Source organism: Myxine glutinosa, chromosome 12 (assembly GCF_964187855.1).
Source record: "Myxine glutinosa chromosome 12, kmMyxGlut1.1, whole genome shotgun sequence".
In the NCBI taxonomy this organism is placed as follows: Eukaryota; Metazoa; Chordata; class Myxini; order Myxiniformes; family Myxinidae; genus Myxine; species Myxine glutinosa.
The window spans coordinates 91,292,102-91,310,071 of NC_136272.1; the positions used below are offsets into that span (position 1 = coordinate 91,292,102).

Here is a 17,970-nt window from a genome sequence, read left to right on the forward strand (position 1 = left end):
TTTTTTTTTTTTCCAACTTAAATCTTCAACCCTAATTATTTATAAAATGTAGTATCACGTAAAAAACAAATACGTTTATGCAAAATAATTGTTTGTATTATGATTGGTGTAAACCATGGCAAAAGAGCAACTCACTTAGTCAGTCATCTATCTATAGTCACGTGAAAAAGTAAGTACACCCCATGTAAAGTTTTGACTTTTTCAACATATTTCAACATACAGCTATTTGATCTTCATTTCAACAATATTGATAGATGAAGGCGATATAATATAAAAAATATCATGAAACATTTACATTTTGTAGTCCATTGTATAATTTAAATAAACATAAATGCAAATTTCGCATGTGGAAAAAGTAAGTACACCCTTGGCTCTAATAGGTGGTATTGCCCCCCTTGGCAGAAACAACCTCAAGTAGGCGTTTCTTATAACTGTCGACCAGTCTCTGACATCGACTGGGAGAAATTTTTGCCCTCTCCTCCATGCAGAATTCTTTCAGCTGTGCGATGTTTGAGGGGTTTCTTGCATGCACAGCTCGTTTCAAATCCCCCCACAACATCTCGATGGGATTTAGATCCGGGCTTTGACTTGGCCATTCCAGAACCCTCCATTTCTTTCTTTTCAGCCATTCCTTGGTGGATTTACTGGTATGTTTAGGGTCATTGTCATGTTGCAAGGTCCACCTTCGGTTGAGCTTCAACTTCTCCATCAGATGGCCTCACATTATCCTCAAGCACCCTTTGGTACAATGAAGAATTCATAGTGGATTCTATGATGGTGAGATGCCCAGGCCCTGATGCAGCAAAGCCGCCCCAAACCATAATATTTCCACCAGCATGCTTTACATTTGGTATCAGGTTCTTGTGGTCAAATGCTGTCTTTTGTTTTCGCCAAATATGTCTTCTGGTACTGTGGCCAAATAGCTTCTGGTACCTTGGACTCATCTGTCCAGAGCACATTGTTCCAGAAGTGCTGGTCTTTGCCTATGTGTTCATTGGCAAACTTTAGTCTTGTCCTGATGTTCTTTCTGGACAGCAAAGGTTTCCTCCTGGCACACCTCCCATGTAGATCAAATTTGTGCAGCCTCTTTCTAATGGTAGACTCATGCACTTTGACATCAACAGTGGCAAGAGCTACCTGTAGGTCCCTTGATGACATTCTGGGGTTCTTAGAGACTTCTTTCAGCATCTTGCAGTCTGCTCTCGGGCTGTAGTTGCTGGGGCGGCCTGGCCTGAACAAGTTGGCAGTTGTTTGGAATCTTCTCCACTTGTAGATGTTCTTCCGGACAGTCGAATGATTGATTTCAAATTGTTTGCAGATCGTTTTAAATCCCTTCCCAGACTCGTAGGCATCTATAACCTTCTTTCTGAAGGCCTCAGAGAGCTCTTTTGATCTAGGCATGGTGACGCCGCACACTTCAACAACAAAGAGCAAACCAAACTAAATGTCTGAGGTTTAACTAAGACAGGTTCCTCCAAGATCCTCTCTAATGATGTTCTCATCATTTGCACCTGAGCTGGTGCATCTGATTCTAATTTTAGGTATTTGATGTAGTGATAAATGTAGGGGTGTACTTACTTTTTCCACATGCAAAATTTGCATTTATGTTTATTTAAATTATACAATGGACGACAAAATGTAAATGTTTCATGATATTTGTTATCTTATATCACCTTTATCTGTCAGCTGTTGCCCAGAAACAACTTGCCTTCGTCTCCTGGAAAGCAAATCCAACGGAAGGAAATCTCATTTCCTTTCACAAAGCCCGAAACAAGTGTGTGTCCACCCTCAGGAGAGCCAGGAAAAAATATCTCTCGGTTCTCAAGTCCGAACTCTCTTATCTGTCTCCCTCTTCCAAATCCTGGTGGCGTCTGGTCAAATCTGTTTCTGGTGTTTGTTCCCCCTCCATCCCCTCCCTTACCTCAAACGGCTACACAGCTGACTCCGCACGTGAAAAAGCTGAATGCCTCAACTCTGTGTTTGCCTCTAAATCTTGTGTCCCAAACCCATCCCTCTCTGTACCCACCATACCCAGTCGTACCCAGCTGCTCCTGGACTCCGTGTCCTTTCCTCCTGACAAGGTGGAAAAGTTTCTGTCAACCCTCGACTCTGATTCTGCAACTGGACCTGACGGCATCAGCCCACGGGTCCTAAAATCCTGTTCTTCCGCTCTTTCACTCCCTCTCTCTGTTCTCTTCACCCTCTCTTTTGCTCAAGGTCAACTGCCATCTGCTTGGAAATCAGCCAACATCACCGCTTTGCACAAAAAAGGTGCAAAAACATATCCTTGCAACTACAGACCAATCAGCCTTCTCCCAATTATCAGCAAAGTCATGGAATCCATCATTGCTTCGGATATGAAATCTTTCCTCTTCTCCAATGGCTTGATCTCTGATCATCAATTTGGTTTCAGACCAGGTCACTCTACTCTGGACATGCTGCTTCTGCTGTCTCAACAATGGATGGAGGTCCTCAATGCCAAACAGGAAATTAGAGCTGTCTCCCTCGACATATCACGTGCCTTCGATATGGTCTGGCACCCCGCTCTGCTCACGAAACTCTCCTCCTTTGGTATCCATGGAAATCTCCATGCATGGCTGGCAGACTTCCTCTATAGTCGTATTCAACGTGTGGCCCTGAATGGGGTTCTGTCATCTCCTCTTCCTGTTCAGGCTGGAGTTCCCCAAGGCAGTGTTCTGGGCCCTGTGCTTTTTCTGGTCTTCATCAATGATCTCTCTGACTCTCTTGAAAATCCTCTCTATCTCTTTGCTGATGACTCCACTCTCTGCCGCTCCATTCCTCATCCCTCAGATCGGCAGTCTGCAGCCTCCTCACTCTCTGCAGACATGGACAAAATCACAGACTGGGCAAACAAGTGGAACATGTCTTTCAATCCTGACAAATCTCACACTCTTACGATGTCTCTCCGAAAAGACCGACTGGACAACCCTCCCATCTACTTTCTGAATAATCCTCTCCAAGAAGTTCTGTCACTCAAGCTTTTGGGTCTCACTATCTGCCATGATGTTTCCTGGGAAAACCACATTTCCAAGCTGGCCTCCAAAGCCAGTCGCCGACTGGGCTTCCTCCGTCGTGCGAAGTCCTTCCTTGGCACACCTGAGCTCCTCACCACATACAAGGCTTTCATCCGCAGCTCAATGGAGTACTGCTCTCCCCTCTGGGCTGGTGCTCCTGCCTCACACCTAGCTCGTCTTCACGCTGTTGAAACCAAAGCGTTCAGAATCATTGGAATCTCCCACGATGACGCTATCTCCGAGGGCCTTTCACTTACTCACCGCAGGCAGGTTGGTGGTCTTTCCGTCTTCTCCCGACTCCTCTCCGGCCTTGCTCCCCCAGCTCTCTCTGGGCTCTGTCCCCCAAATATTCCTACAGGTCGCACAAGATCTGCCTGCAACCCTCTTATGGTTAAACTGCCAAAATCAAGACTCTCTGCTCACCTTCACTCCTTCATTCCTCTTTTCTCCCGTCTCTGGAACAAACTTCCTCACTCTCTTCATTCCCACTCCTCCCTCCAGGTCTTTAAAACGGCTGTTCACCACCATCTCTTATCTTCCCCAATCCAAAACCTTGATCTTTTCTACCCCCGCTAATTTCACCCCAAATCCACTTTTTTGAGGTGACTTTTGACTTCTTTCCTGGAAGTCCTTGGTGTCCTTGCGTTTCATACCTATCCTGCCTCCCCCCAGGCCCTCTCCCTCCAAAAACATCTCCCGATGTCCCTGCTCTCAAATGTTGTGTTTGTGTGCTTCCTCCCCTTCTCTCCCCATCTTGTCGACCGCTCCCCTTTTTATATATTTTGTTTGCTTGTTTGTTTGATAAATGTTAGCTCTTTCACGAGCCTCGACTCTGTATACAAAAAAAAAATAAAAAAATAGCTGTATGTTGAAATATGTTGAAAAAGTCAAAACTTTGCATGGGGTGTGCTTACTTTTTCACGTGACTGTATATATATATATATACATACACAAACAAACAACAAACAACAGGCATTTTAAGGCCATTTTCCCTGCAAGAGCGGGGGTTAGGGACAATTGGGACCATCGGGACAGCGGGACCATCGGGACAGCGTGACCATCGGGTTCTTGGTCACCTCTCATACCAAGGCCCTTCTCCCCTGATTGGTCAGTTTGGACAGGCGGCCAGCTCTAGGAAGAGTCCTGGTTGTTCCAACCTTCTTCCATTTAAGAATTATGGAGGTCACTGTGCTCTTGGGACCTTCAAGGCAGCAGAATTTTTTTTGTGGGCTTCGCCAGATCTGTGCCTCGACACAATCCTGTCTCTGAGCTCTGCAGGCAGTTCTTTCGACCTCATGGCTTGGTTTTTGCTCTGATATGAATTGTCAGCTGTGAGACCTTATATAGATAGGTGTGTGCCTTTCAAAATCATATCCAATCAATTGAATTTACCACAGGTGGACTCAAATCAAGGTGTAGAAACATCTCAAAGATGATCAAGAGAAATGGGATGCACCTGAGCTAAATTTCAAGTGTCATAGCAAAGGGTATGAATACTTATGTCAATGTGATATTTCAGTTTTTTCTTTTTAATAAATTTGCAAAACTTTCTAAAATCCTGTTTTCTCTTTGTCATTATGGGGTATTGAGTGTAGATTGATGAGGGAAAAAATGAATTTAAACGATTTCAGCATAAGGCTGCAACATAACAAAATGTGAAAAAAGTGAAGGTGTCTGAATACTTTCTGAATGCACTGTATATATAAAGATACAGGGTGAGCCAGAAATCTGGTCATTTTTGAAATTTGTGTAAAGGAAATAAAAAATTGTATTTCAAAACAAATTTTTACAAGAAAGTGAAGGACATAACATGCCATTTATTTGTGGAAAAGAACATCTAGGAGATGCGCACTCTTTCGTCTGACACATTCCTCCAATCTTGGATGCCAATTATTCATGACGTTCTGCAACATGGCCACGTCAATATCATCGATTTCGCGTCTGATGTTTTCCTTAAGTTCATGAAGAGTTTGTGGACGGTTAACATACACTTTGTCCTTTAGATATGACCGCAATAAATAATCACATGCAGTCAAATCGGGTGACCTCGCTGTCCATGGAATATCGCCGTTTCTGGAAATAACATGCTTTGGAAAGAGCGCCCTTACAGTAGTCATGGACACTCTGGCGGTGTGGGAGGTTGCACCATGTTGCTGAAACCACGTTATTGGGCTCACTTCTGCAAAACGAAATCAGTAAAAAATAAAAATAATTAAAATGCATGTTTTGTACTTCAATATCATGAATGAACTTATTTTGAAATACAATTTTTTATTTCCTTCACACAAATTTCAAAAATGACCATATTTCTGGCTCACTCTGCATATGATTGATCACTGTGTGTGCCATCCCTCGGATGGACGTAAAAGTGGGCATCCCATCAGCTGGCGTTTGTTACCAGTTGACATTAACGATTCCCACGGCGTCCTTCACGAACAGTAGGCGAGCTATCATCGGCCCATTAACAAATTACAAATTCGTGCCCTAACTATTGCTGGAGGAGGAATAGCAAACTGCCCAGCATAACCCCAAGGCAATAAACTGCTTTTACAGAAACAACCATCTGTAACACAGAGTATGGGGAGTATGGTGCATCGGGGACGGACACACACACACACATACACACACACACACACACACACACACACACACACACACACACACACACACACACACACACACACGTTAGAACGTCCAATCTATGTCTGGGAGATCAGTGGTTCAAACCCTGGCCGAGTCATATCAAAGAGTTTTGAAATGAAATGGTACGTGCTGCTTCCTTGCTTGACTCTCAGCATTAACAAGAACAGAGAACAAAGAAACAATGCTAGTAAGACAATGGCAAACCACCCAGTATAGCCAAGTGACAAGAAACTGCTTCAGCAGCACAAACGCTCTGTAAAGAGTATGATATATCAAATAAATCAATAAATATACCTGCATACATACACACTCATTTTCTTTCTTTCTCTTTCTCTTTCTCTTTCTCTTTCTCTTTCTCTCTCTCTCTCTCTCTCTCTCTCTCTCTCTCTCTCTCTCTCTCTCTCTCTCTCTCTCCCCCCCCCTCTCCACATTGGGCACATCATACCACCTCTGGCCTCGGCTGCCTAATTGGCAGGAGGGGTTATCAATAGGCGTGAGTGTGAGAAACATACGGTGTCATCATCCTCATCACCTTGACTCTCAATGGGCAAACCTCATTAAAACTCCAGGAAACCGATAATTAGCTCGACCTTTATGCCCGAAACTTGGATTTCTGACAAACACAGCATGCATCCAAGCGATCTTGGTATATAGCACTGACTACGTCTCTCTCGATTTTAACATAACACAGCACTGGTCTCCAGCAATATTTATAGCCAGAGGATTGTAGCGACTCAAAATAAGCCGAAAAATGTGACAAAGTTTGGGAAACACTTAAAATGACTCCTAATGATCGGGGAGACTGAACCACAACTTCATTCAAGAAGTTATCGCCTGAAAAGTCTGGTATTATTATTATCCTATGATACGAACAAACGTTCCGTATTCTGTGCAGGGATAACATTGATTGTATATTTTCGTTATCATTCTCATTTTTGGTAAATTTTACGAGGAAATCGGGTATTTACGAGGGGGTTCAAAAGTTTATAGCCCGAGATATTCACAATAGTCCGAGTAAACCCGACATTCCAAGATTCAATTGCCACCATGAGTCTTATTAGGTGAACATGAAAAATGATTTGCACCTGAAAGTTGTCGGGATCTTCCCAAGAGATCACTGCTTGATACTGGAGTTCTATCTTGGAATCAAAACACACTATGAATGGAAAAAATGATGGAATTCTTGATACTTCCCTACTGCATGCCCCATACATCTTTCTCTGCTTTACCTACATTTTTATAGTAATGCAAGTCGCATGGAGTTGCTCGAACATAACTCACAATCACGACAAACACATAGATACCAGTGTATTGTGCATAGATTAAAAGAGTGTTTGTAAAATTACAGCAGGACTCGGTAGACTTGAACAGTTTATGTTTCGTATCCCACTGATTGGTCGGATCTAGACTTGGACCTGAACCAAAATCTAATCGCTTGTTCTCGTCACCTACCCAACTCATCCACCAAGTTTTGTCATAACTCGTCCACAACTTTTTGAGATATCCTGCTCACAACAACAACAACAACAACATGCATTTTACAGGCCATTTTCCCTGCTAGAGCGGGGGTTAGCCTTGCGGTCCCCATGACAATCTTCTCCATTTTGCCCGATTTTCTGCATCTCTCCTTGTTAACCCCCTTGCCCGCATTTCTTCTTCCACCATCTTTAGCCAAGTCTTTCTCGGTCTTCCCCGTCCTCTACTTCCTTCTACATTCATTTCCGTTACTCTTCTCAACCAGTCACTTTCATCCTTCCTCAACACATGACCAAACCATCTCAACCTGTTCCTCTTCACAGCATCAATCACAAGGCTCTATTCCCATCATCTTTCGCAATTCATCATTTGTCTTCCTCTCTCTCAACGATACTCCACACACCCACCGAACCATTCGCATTTCCACCCTTTCCAACCTTCGTTGCTGCTCTACGTTCATTACCCATGTCTCGCTCCCATAAATCATAACACTTCTCACACATGCAGCATACACCTTTCCCTTCAGCTTCAACGACACTCCCCTCATCATCAGCACGCCACTCAGTTCCCGAAACTTCTTCCATGCACATCTCACTCGAGCAACCGTTGCCGAGTCTGATCCACCTTCTCCATTCAGCATGTCTCCGAGGTAGCAAAATGTTTTCACACCTTCCAGCTTCACGCCGTCTCCAAGACCCAACTCAACATTTCCTCCATCTGCAGCTCCCTCTGTGCACACCTTACATTTGAATGTAGCTGCCACACTGGTTAATGACCCTCTCAGACCACTACATTTTTGATGAACCCACTCAGCGCACATTGTACATTGAATGGAGTTCACTCCGACACCCTTCCTACACACAGCACAGGGCCACTTCCCAGTTCTTTCCACCTCACCACATGCTTTACCACTTGCCATCACCTTCGTCTTTCTGATATTCACCTTCAGACCTTTTGTCTCCATACATTCCTCATACATACATCCTGCTCACAGACAGATAAATATAACAAACAGACAAACAGGGGTGAATACATAACCTCCAATCTCCATCCACCTTAGGTGGTGGAGGTAAAAATGGACAAACATACGGTCTATGCTATGGGATTTGAACCTGGGTTCATGGCTACATCATGAGGTGTTGGTTCAGATTTGATCACTAAGTAGCCAACCCAATATCCTTCAAAAACCTTTATCATGTTCCTGGGCATATTCTTTCCCTCTTCCTTGTCTTTCTACAATTTCTGGGTTTTACTTTTTACTCCCCTCTCCTCCACCAACCTCCACTTACATACATAATATGTAGATGGAATTTAGCCGAAGGGCAAAGGCCGTCACTGCTAATGAGCATGGGTATGTTCAGTTACCAAGCAGCTTTTTTAAATTTATTTTTTGTATACAAGGTCGAGGCTTGTGTAAGAGCTAAAATTGATCACAAAAAAGACAAAGTGACACATAAAACATAAAACATATGATAAAGGGAGCGGGAGAACAAGATGGAGAGCAGGGACATTGGGAGATCTGTGAGAGGGAGAGGGCTTGGGGGGAGGAGGCATGGGAAGAGGGGGGGGGGGGGAAGAGGTATTAAAAAAACACATGGACACTGCTAGGACTTTCCAGGAAAGGACACTGGACACTGCTTTCCAGGAAAGAAGTCGGTATTTCAAAAAAGTGGATCTGGGGTGAATTAACGGGGGTAGAAAAGATCAAGGTTTTGGATGGGGAAGATAAGAAATGGTGGTGAACAGGTGTTTTAAGGACCTGGAGGGAGGAGTGGGATTGAAGAGAGTGAGGGAGTTTGTTCCAGAGGTGGGAGAAAAGAAGAATGAAAGAGTGAAGGTGAGCAGAGAGTCTTGATAGATTTTGGCAGTTTAACCAAAAGAGGGTTGCTGGCAGATCTTGTGCTAGCTAGCGCTTGCCAAGCTGGACATTCCTTATCAACAGTTTCAAATGGAATGCTTGCATGAGTGCTTAGGCTGCTTTGCGAGCGCTCCACAAGAAACTTGGTAACTGAACATACCCCTGGAAAGCATGGTTTCCTAAAAAAATTGGAAGGGAGTCTCCTTTCTACGTATTACCATTCAAGTGCTGAAGTCATGCTTCCTTCATTGCCATGTTTACATGACGAGGACATATTTTGTAGGATTGCGAGACATGATGTGTTAATCGCTCCAAATGGTGACAACCCCCTTTTTCAAATCTGATACACCTGCAGCGAGTGCACCGTCCTTCAGAACGGAAGCTAAGCCAGTTGTCCTCTTTGGACACCACACATATATTATGTCTGCACCAGTGGGATGGAGAGGAAGACAGGGAGAAAACTAGGAGGGGGAGGAGGAAGCTAAATTGAGAAAAGGAGGGTGATGCAGAATTACACAAAGGAGGGTAGGGGAGTGGAGAGAGGAAGACAAGTTTGGGAAGAATGACGAGTAAGGGGAAGAAAAGGGGCATACAGGGAAGGGGTGGGAAGATTCCATCAAATTTGCTCAATTCGTATTGAATAGACTTCCACTTTCCCTGTCTGTTTATGGGAGCAACAAATAAGTCACCTCGGGAACCTGTTAGCTCTGACGTCACAATCTCTATGCATGCTGCACAGCGAAACGCCTTTCTGACATTCCATGATGACACAAAGAGAGCAGATCAGCACAACCATTGCGTCAATGAAGCTAAATGCGCTACATTACATCATACATGGAGCAAATAATGAACAAAGCAGCGAAATCGATCATATACAGATCCACTGAGGTTCCAGGCAGGTAGACGACCGGTAAGGGTTTCATCCCACAATGCTCTTCGGTGGTTACCGCTGGACAATTTAAAAGCTCCCAGGTTGATGTTTAGTGGATTTTCTTTATAATCAATAGCCTTTAAATAAGTATGATAGTTTTCAGACCTGTTGGGCAATTAATTTGCACGCTGGCTACTTGAAAGTCGATCGATATTTGAATTGAGGCTTCATGAATGAGTGTCTCGTGATGTCCATGGAGGGCAGTTTCACCATGGAAGCACACGCTCAGGAATCCGACATGAGATAGTAAAGTGTCGCAGAGGCGGCCATTCTTGACATTGCTGGCAAGAGATGAATTAATGATCTGATACTTGCAATCCGACAGTGGTATCTGAAATGTTAAGATGGAATATCACAAGATTTGACCAGAAGACTAAAAAAAAGAAATATACATGTGACAGACTTAGTACATATTACGTACACAAAATGGTCGCCACCCACACACCCTCAATTGCCACTCCGCTCCCATCATAGATAATAGATTCCTTCTCTCGTTTGTCAGATCTCCCAACCTCCTATTTTTGTTTCTTCTCCCTCCTTTCTGACTCCTCTACCCTAGTCATTCAGATTTTTCTGCACTCTAAGTTTCTCTTCTCCATAAAAGTTTTTACCTTGTTGATGAAGCCTTAAGGCACAAACACGTGCTCATGCCTGCCGCTGATTGGAACTTTTATATAACCACGTTGCACACTGCTCCTTTTAGGTGGATGACTCCCTCTATTGAGGATCTCCCCACCTTCTTCCGAGGTTGGCCAGGGAAGGTTTCTAGCCAAATCTTTCATGAACCGTCTGGCAAAGCTTAAGGTTCTACTCAATGTGGCAATAATTCAGAAAAGAAAATAATCAGGGTGCCGATGATAGCTTGCCCACTCCAGTCCAAAGTCATCATGGGATCTTCAATGTCCAATGACGCCCTTGGTCCTGGTTGGTAGACCGGTCCTCCCGATGGACAGCGTATACATTGATGCTTTGTGCTGCCTCCAAAACACCAAGAGTGGAAGTTTATAGCTGTGTCGGGATTGCGACCCAGGCTAGTCAGCATGGGGGTTAGGAGGTGGACTTCAGGTGGACGCCTACCTAGGCTATCCTTCTAGCCCCAATATTATTTTGAATTTATTCTGTTGATTTGTTTGCTAACACTTTTTATACTTTTACTTCCACCTCTACCTTATATTTTCATCCCTGGCTGTTTGTCTGTGTTTGTTACTTGCGAAAATCAAAGATTTTTCAAGTATATTGGTTGGATGCGTGTGTTATTCTGTCCGTCTGTTTGTCTGTCTTAACAGGATATGCATATTTGGTCATTTAATTCAATCAACAATTATTTTTAATACATATTTTTGTATTACACTATAAAATTTCAAATATAAATATCGGAAACTGCTGCTGATGACCGGTGCTCATGGAAACCTGTAAAAATTAATGTGACCATTGCACACCTCACTTTTGTGGCAGTGGACGAAGATACGGACATCTTTTCCTTTTCTCAATGGTAACCTCTCCCTCTCGTTGTGTACCTATGTAGATGCCCCGTTATTACTACTCCAATCGAGTGTGGCGTGGGCCTCAATTTATACCAAAGGCACACAAATTATCCGGCAGAACCTCAGCTTGCTGACGCAGCACAAATGTACATTTATCACAAATTTGGGTCGCCATCTCAAAGCAGATGCTGTGGCTGTGACATTAACGTTTAGAATGTGTCTTTCATTGGCAAAGTGAGCACCAGAATGTGATATCAAGCCGTACCTTGTATGGATTACTGACAAGTGTCCTTGCTTGTTTGCCACAAGTTTTGGCCGACGCAGCAGCCACATTCTCTTTAAATTCCAAACCATTGGAATGGCCTGTCGAGCTTTGAAAAGCCACAAAAAAAGGAAATCGAAGCAAACTAAACCGCCAGGACAGGGGCCCGCACCATTTAGGCCAGAAAATGGTGAATCTCAAGAGGGACCCTATCATTCGATTACCTATATAGACTCACCGCACCAAGAAGCGAACAATTTTGCAAAGTCTGGTGGTGGAGGGCAGCTTGTCCATCTCGCCCCTAAAGCCCACGTCTTGCTCCCTATGACCTCCACAGAGCTCTGAGGCCCCTTTAGCAGAGGCGTGCAGTTTTGTCAAAGTGCCTGTTGACAAAACACAGCCTTTGACATGGAATCACATAGCAAACTTCAGGCGGACGCCTTAGTCTCCCATCCCCAGTGAGAGCCGCTCACCTACTATATCGATCGTCACTGCCTCGACCTTGCTCCGGCTAACACCATCATCTGTGCGGGCTCAACGAGCTGCCTCTTAAGTTTTCTTTTTCCCTTCACAACAGAACAAATAGGTGCTGTCACTTTTCTTGTATTCTCTTTTTTCTTCCTCTTTTTCATATTCCCTTTCTTTCAAAACCTTTTTTTTCTCCCTTCACTGGTTGCTCCATGTCGTGTCGGGCAAATGTAAACCCACACGTCACACTGAAGAAGAACACAGAATCTACCCAGAAAAAATACTCCATAAGGGAGCACCCATTAAAAAAAGAGAAAAAGGTCTTCCCACAATAGAAATCCGATGATGATCAACAATGGTGTCGTACTGTCATGAGCGTTTCAACACACAACCTCAAGGTCATATGAAGTCATTTATTTACAATACTGTGACCACCACAAAAGTCATAGTGAAATCAAAGCCCTTGTCCTAATAGTGAATGAACATCCCTCATCATTACCCCATGGACGATGCACAAAGTGGGGTTAAGCAGTTGGTTCACTTTGTCTGTCTACAGATGTCAATCTATGATGTAGGAACTCCTTAATTTCGATTGAATGCTATATTTTGAACACTGTAGAAAATTAATTAGAACATGGATTGGAACACGAATTGGCTCGAAATTTCTAAATTGGCAGTATTTGGCTCTACATTTGGCACAATCACACTTATGCAGGGAAAAGTAAGGTAATTATTTCAAGTCTGTCTGCCTGTCTAGCAGTCAAAGAAAATGGAAAGTCATTCCAAACAGGAAACTTAATGATTTTTAAGGACATCATAAAGAACACAAAAAACAGGCATGAATAACTAATGTAAAGTGTTAAATAAGGTAGTGTAAAATATGTTGCGTCAACGGCGGTAAACTTCCGATTTTTTTTTTTTTTTTTACAACCTCTAAAATCTTTATTAAAAGTTTAAAATATATTTAAATTGAATTACAGTTCCCTGCAAATTATGCACCCCTCCAAAGTTTTCACATTTTGATGCCACCTGAGCTTATTTCATGATGCTTTCAAATCAAACTCAATGCATAGAGTCTTCACAAACTATTCCAAAGTGTTAAAGCTAAAAAATTCAGATAAAATGTGAACAAGTTAGATTAACAGAGAGAATCAGATGATTTTCAAATGCATTAAGTATTCAAACTCTTTACCTGGTGAACCCTAAATCACTTCAGGAGCAAATTATTTGTTTGAGAGGATACAAAATAAGTGTAATAGGTTTAGCTGTCTGTAATCAGTGGTTTAACTTAAAAATGAAAGACCTCCACTTATCTCAGGAGTTTTAAGGTGCAATTCACTTGGCTACCCAACAAGGCAAACATGAAGACCAAGAAGCTTCCCAAATACGTCAGGCATAAAGTGGTGAAGAAGAACCATTTAGGAGAGGGTTATAAGAAGATTTCAATGTCACTTGTTATCCCTTTAAATACGGTGAAATCCATCATTAAGAAGTGGAAGATGTACCATACCCCCCAAATTCTACTCAGATCAGTTCGCCTATCCAAACTCAGCAGCCGGGCAAACAGGACACTGGTTCGGGACATCACTGCAAATCTAACAATGACTTTGAAAGATCTGCAAGGCTATATGTCTGAGATGGGAGTCAGAGTTCATTAATCAACAATATCCTGTTCCCTTCACAAAGCTGGTCTCTATGGACAGGCGGCATGAAAGAAGCAATTACTGAAAAGGACGCATCTAAAAGCTCGTATGGAGTTTGCTAAAAAAAGCTTAAAAGCTAAATCACCAAGTTAACACCATCCCTACCATCAAACATGTTGGTGGCAGTATCATGTTAAGGGGCTGCTTTTCATCAGAAGGGACTGGCAAGTTTGTCAGGATAGAAGGGACAACAGACGGTGCAAAGTACAGAAGAATCATTGATGAAAACCTGCTTGATTGAGTCAGAAACTGGGTAGGAGATTCACATTTCAGTAGGACAATGATCCGAAGCACGAAGGTAAAGCCACACTGGAGTGGCTGAATAAGAATAAAATTAATGTTCTTGAGTGGCCTAAGCAAAGTCCCAACTTGAATGAACAGACCTCATCATTACCCCATGGACGATGGTTTTACGAACCCAATTGTACATTTATGGCGAGACTTGAAGATTGCAGTCCATTGACGATCCCCGTCAAATTTGGCAGAACGAGAGCAATTCTCCCATGAAGAATGGGAAAAGATTTCACCATCTCACTGTGCAAAGCTGGTAGAGACTACCTACCTAAAAAGACAAATAGCAGTCATTGCTGCAAAAGGTTCTTCCACCAACAACAGACCTAAGGTGCTGAATACTTTTACAACCAGTGATTTTTGATTTGTACCTGTTTTGCAGGTATTCCTGACATGTAACCTCCTTCAACCATAAAAGTGTTTTGGTTGATGTATTCAGTTATGAATTAAAAAGTTCATTTGCAAAAATTGTTTCGACATAATTCGTAATTCATCTAAATGTTGCATTATTAGTACTAGCAACGGTACCCACCCTATGGGCGGGGCTTCAATTGGGAGGCCCAAATGAAAAAGGAAAAATATCAGAAATTGAAGGCTTTTATTTTATTTTAAACGATTTATATAAACATCCGTTAAATCATATCACACGCAAATCATCAAAATCTAAAGAGTATTTGTCGAATTTCAATAAAAGCCACATAACTGTTCATATCGATAAATATTACTCCATCGTGTTTGGAAAAATTGGAAAATTGGAAAAACAATATAGCCTATTTTACTCCAGGGGATCCCAGGATTATCCACCCAAAATTTCGTTGCGATCGGTTTAGCCGTTTTTGCGGTACATGGGAACGGACAGACGGACATTTGGTGAATTATTATTAGTATGGGTTGAATACTTTTGCAGGCCACTGTACATACTTGAACACTGTAGAACCCAAATCGCTTTGTCGACACTTCCAAAAGCCTCCAGCTTTGCAGTACTTGGACAAAATATTACGCCATTTTACACCACCTCGACCAATCAAATTTGCCGTTAGCACTCTCAATGTTGGGGAATATAGAGACTCAAATAAAATTGCGGTTCGTAGGAAATATAGATTGTGCTCGTAAATGCAAAAGAAGAGTTGAAAATACCCTTCCAATGCTATTTTTCTCAAGTCTGCGTGGGGAAGGTGTTCTGCGTAGCTCTCTAGTTTCATTTGAAAAAGTTTCCTTTTGAGTACTTATTGACAATAAAGACACCTGATGTGAGCTTTTGAGCCATCATGATTTAAATTTTCTTGACAATGTTTACATTGTTTCATTTAGCTTAATGGAAACACTCAAAATATAGATTTTCATTTATGTGGCTTTATTGAAAAAAATTCCAATATATGTCACCTACACCTATTTGTCTCTGTTCCACTTACAATGTTCTGTATTTGATGTACAGTACATGGGGCGTTCAAATGGTTCCACACTTGAGACAATAGTCTAACCAACACATGCCAAAAAAGTACAGTATAGCATGTGATGTGTATGTATGTATGTATGCATGTATGCATGTACTGTATGTATGCATGTATACATACAGTGCCCTGCAAAAGTATTTGAACAGTGAAGTCAAATTTGTTATTATTGCTACATATTCAATACATTTGGATTTGAAATCAAAGGATCAATATGGGGCAAGAGTACAGAAGTTCATCTTATATTTCTTGGTATTTCTATGCATTTATGTTTTACAATTGTTGAACAATAGCACTTTTTATGTTCAGTCCCTCTATTTTAGGTAAGCATAAGTATTGGAACAGATGAAGTTAAAGTAAATTAAAGTAGTATAATAGTTTGTATTTGGTTGCATATTTATCCATTGCATGCAATAACTGCATTGAGCCAATGACCCACTGACATCACCAAACTCATAGTATTTTACTTTGAGATGCTTTGCCAAGCCTTTACTGCAGTCTGCAGCCATTCTCAGTTGTTGTTTGTTTTGGTGGGTTTCTGACTTTTGTCTCTTCTTCAACAAGTGAAATTATTGCTCCATTGGATTTTAATCAGGAGATTGACTTGGCCAGTCCAAAACCTTCCACTTTTTCCATTGATTAACTCCTTTGTTAAATTGGCAGTGTGATTTGGGTCATTGTCTTTCTGCAAGGTGAAACATCACCCAATGAGTTTAGAGGAATTTTCTTGTACCTATGCAGACAAAATACTTCTGTACACTTCAGAATTCATTCGGCTGCTTCTATCATTAGTTATGTCATCAACAAAGAGGAGTGAGCCAGTTGTAGAGGCAGCCATGCAAGCCAAAGCCATCACACTACCTCCACCATGCTTCACAGTTGAGGTAGTATGCTTTGGATCATATGCAGTTCCTTCCTTTCTCTTCACTTTCAACTATCTTGGTCTCATCTGTCCAGAAAATTATGTTCCAGAACTCACTGGCTCACCTCTGTGCTCCTTGGCAAATTCGAATATGGCTTTTCTATTTTTGGTGCTGATGAGATGTTTGCATCTTGCGGTGTAGCCTTTGTAATTCTGCTTCACAGCTCTGATGATTTTTCTCTCATCAACAGCAGTTGTTTTCCTTTGCCGAACTGGCCGTTGTCTATTGCGAAGTTCACTGGTTGGTTTTTCTTTTTCAAGATATTCCAAATTGTTTTTTTTTCTCTGCCCTATATTTGTGCTATGATTCTAATTGAATTCTTCTCTTCTTTCACCTTCCAAATTGATTGCTTTTCTTTCATAGGTCGTTCTCCGGTCTTCATGTTGGTTTATGCCTGCTGACTCCAAAGACAGACTCCCAAGGCAAAAGCAATGGCTAAAACCAAGACTTTTGGAGGAATTTTCACATTTCACAATTTTCACAATTTCACATTTTCACATTCACAGCTCTTTAATGTGTGAACAATCAATGCAACAAGAAACACCTGTTAGTCATTTGTTCCAACACTTATGCTTATGTAAATTGGTGGAACTTAACATAAAAAGTGCTATAGTTCTACAATGGTGAAACAGATATGCATAGAAATACCAATAAATAAAAGCTGACCTTCTGTACTCTTACCTCATATTCATATTTTGATTTCAAATCCAAATTTATTCAGTATATATCAATAATAACAAATTTGACTTCACTATTCCAATGCAGGTAACCCCCGCTTAACGAAGGTTCGCTACAATGAATGGTTTCAGTTTGGCCTATTCATCGCTTAATGAAGGTATTCGTTTACTACAATGAAAGAACCATCACAGTGTCATCGTGAATGTGCAATGTCACTTCCGCGTGGCGATGATAAGTACGATTTCCACCTATTAACTTTTCAATGAGGTGATTAACTTTTCAGAAGGCTTGCAAATACTGTAATTAAGTTTTCAGAATGAAAGGTTAAAATAACGATCTTCTCCAGCACTTCCTGATATCCCTGCCAATGTGGGCATTGGAGGCAATGAATCCTGTGATCAGACAGCGAAACGTGCACTGAGGTCTGATTTTGAACCCCAATCCCCCTGGAGCCATCAGAACTCCCTAATCTAATTAGGAATAACATCAACAATAAATAGCAATTTTAGTGGGAGACCTCCACCAAGGGGAGATGGTGCTTTAAGGTGCACCATTTAGTTGAATCCTCTGTCTTGTTTCCTCGACTCTCCCGAAGAGACCAGGCAATCCTTTATAGGCCCAGACTCAGACATTGCGCTCTGAACTCCTATTTACATAAGAGAGGGTGTCACCCAATGAGGTTCTGCAAGCGGTGTAAGGTTCCCAAAGATTTGACACACATCTTCCAACAATACCCTCGGTACTGGGAGATCACACTTTTTCCACTC

At 42.0% G+C, this 17,970-nt stretch overlaps 1 protein-coding gene across 3 annotated transcripts in view; it reads right to left on the reverse strand.

Annotated features, from left to right (window-relative positions):
- Positions 1-17,970, reverse strand: part of LOC137415200 (homeobox protein Meis2) — a 331,413-nt gene that overhangs the window by 208,922 nt on the left and 104,521 nt on the right. The window contains exon 7 of one of the 3 annotated variants that reach the window (XM_078766087.1): positions 4,838-5,214. The exons of the other annotated variants lie outside the window; for them this stretch is intronic. Within the exon in view, the coding sequence (XP_078622213.1) occupies positions 4,853-5,214 (362 nt within the window). The 3' untranslated portion in view covers positions 4,838-4,852. Of the gene's footprint in view, positions 1-4,837; positions 5,215-17,970 lie in introns of those variants that run through there. 3 annotated transcript variants of the gene reach the window in all.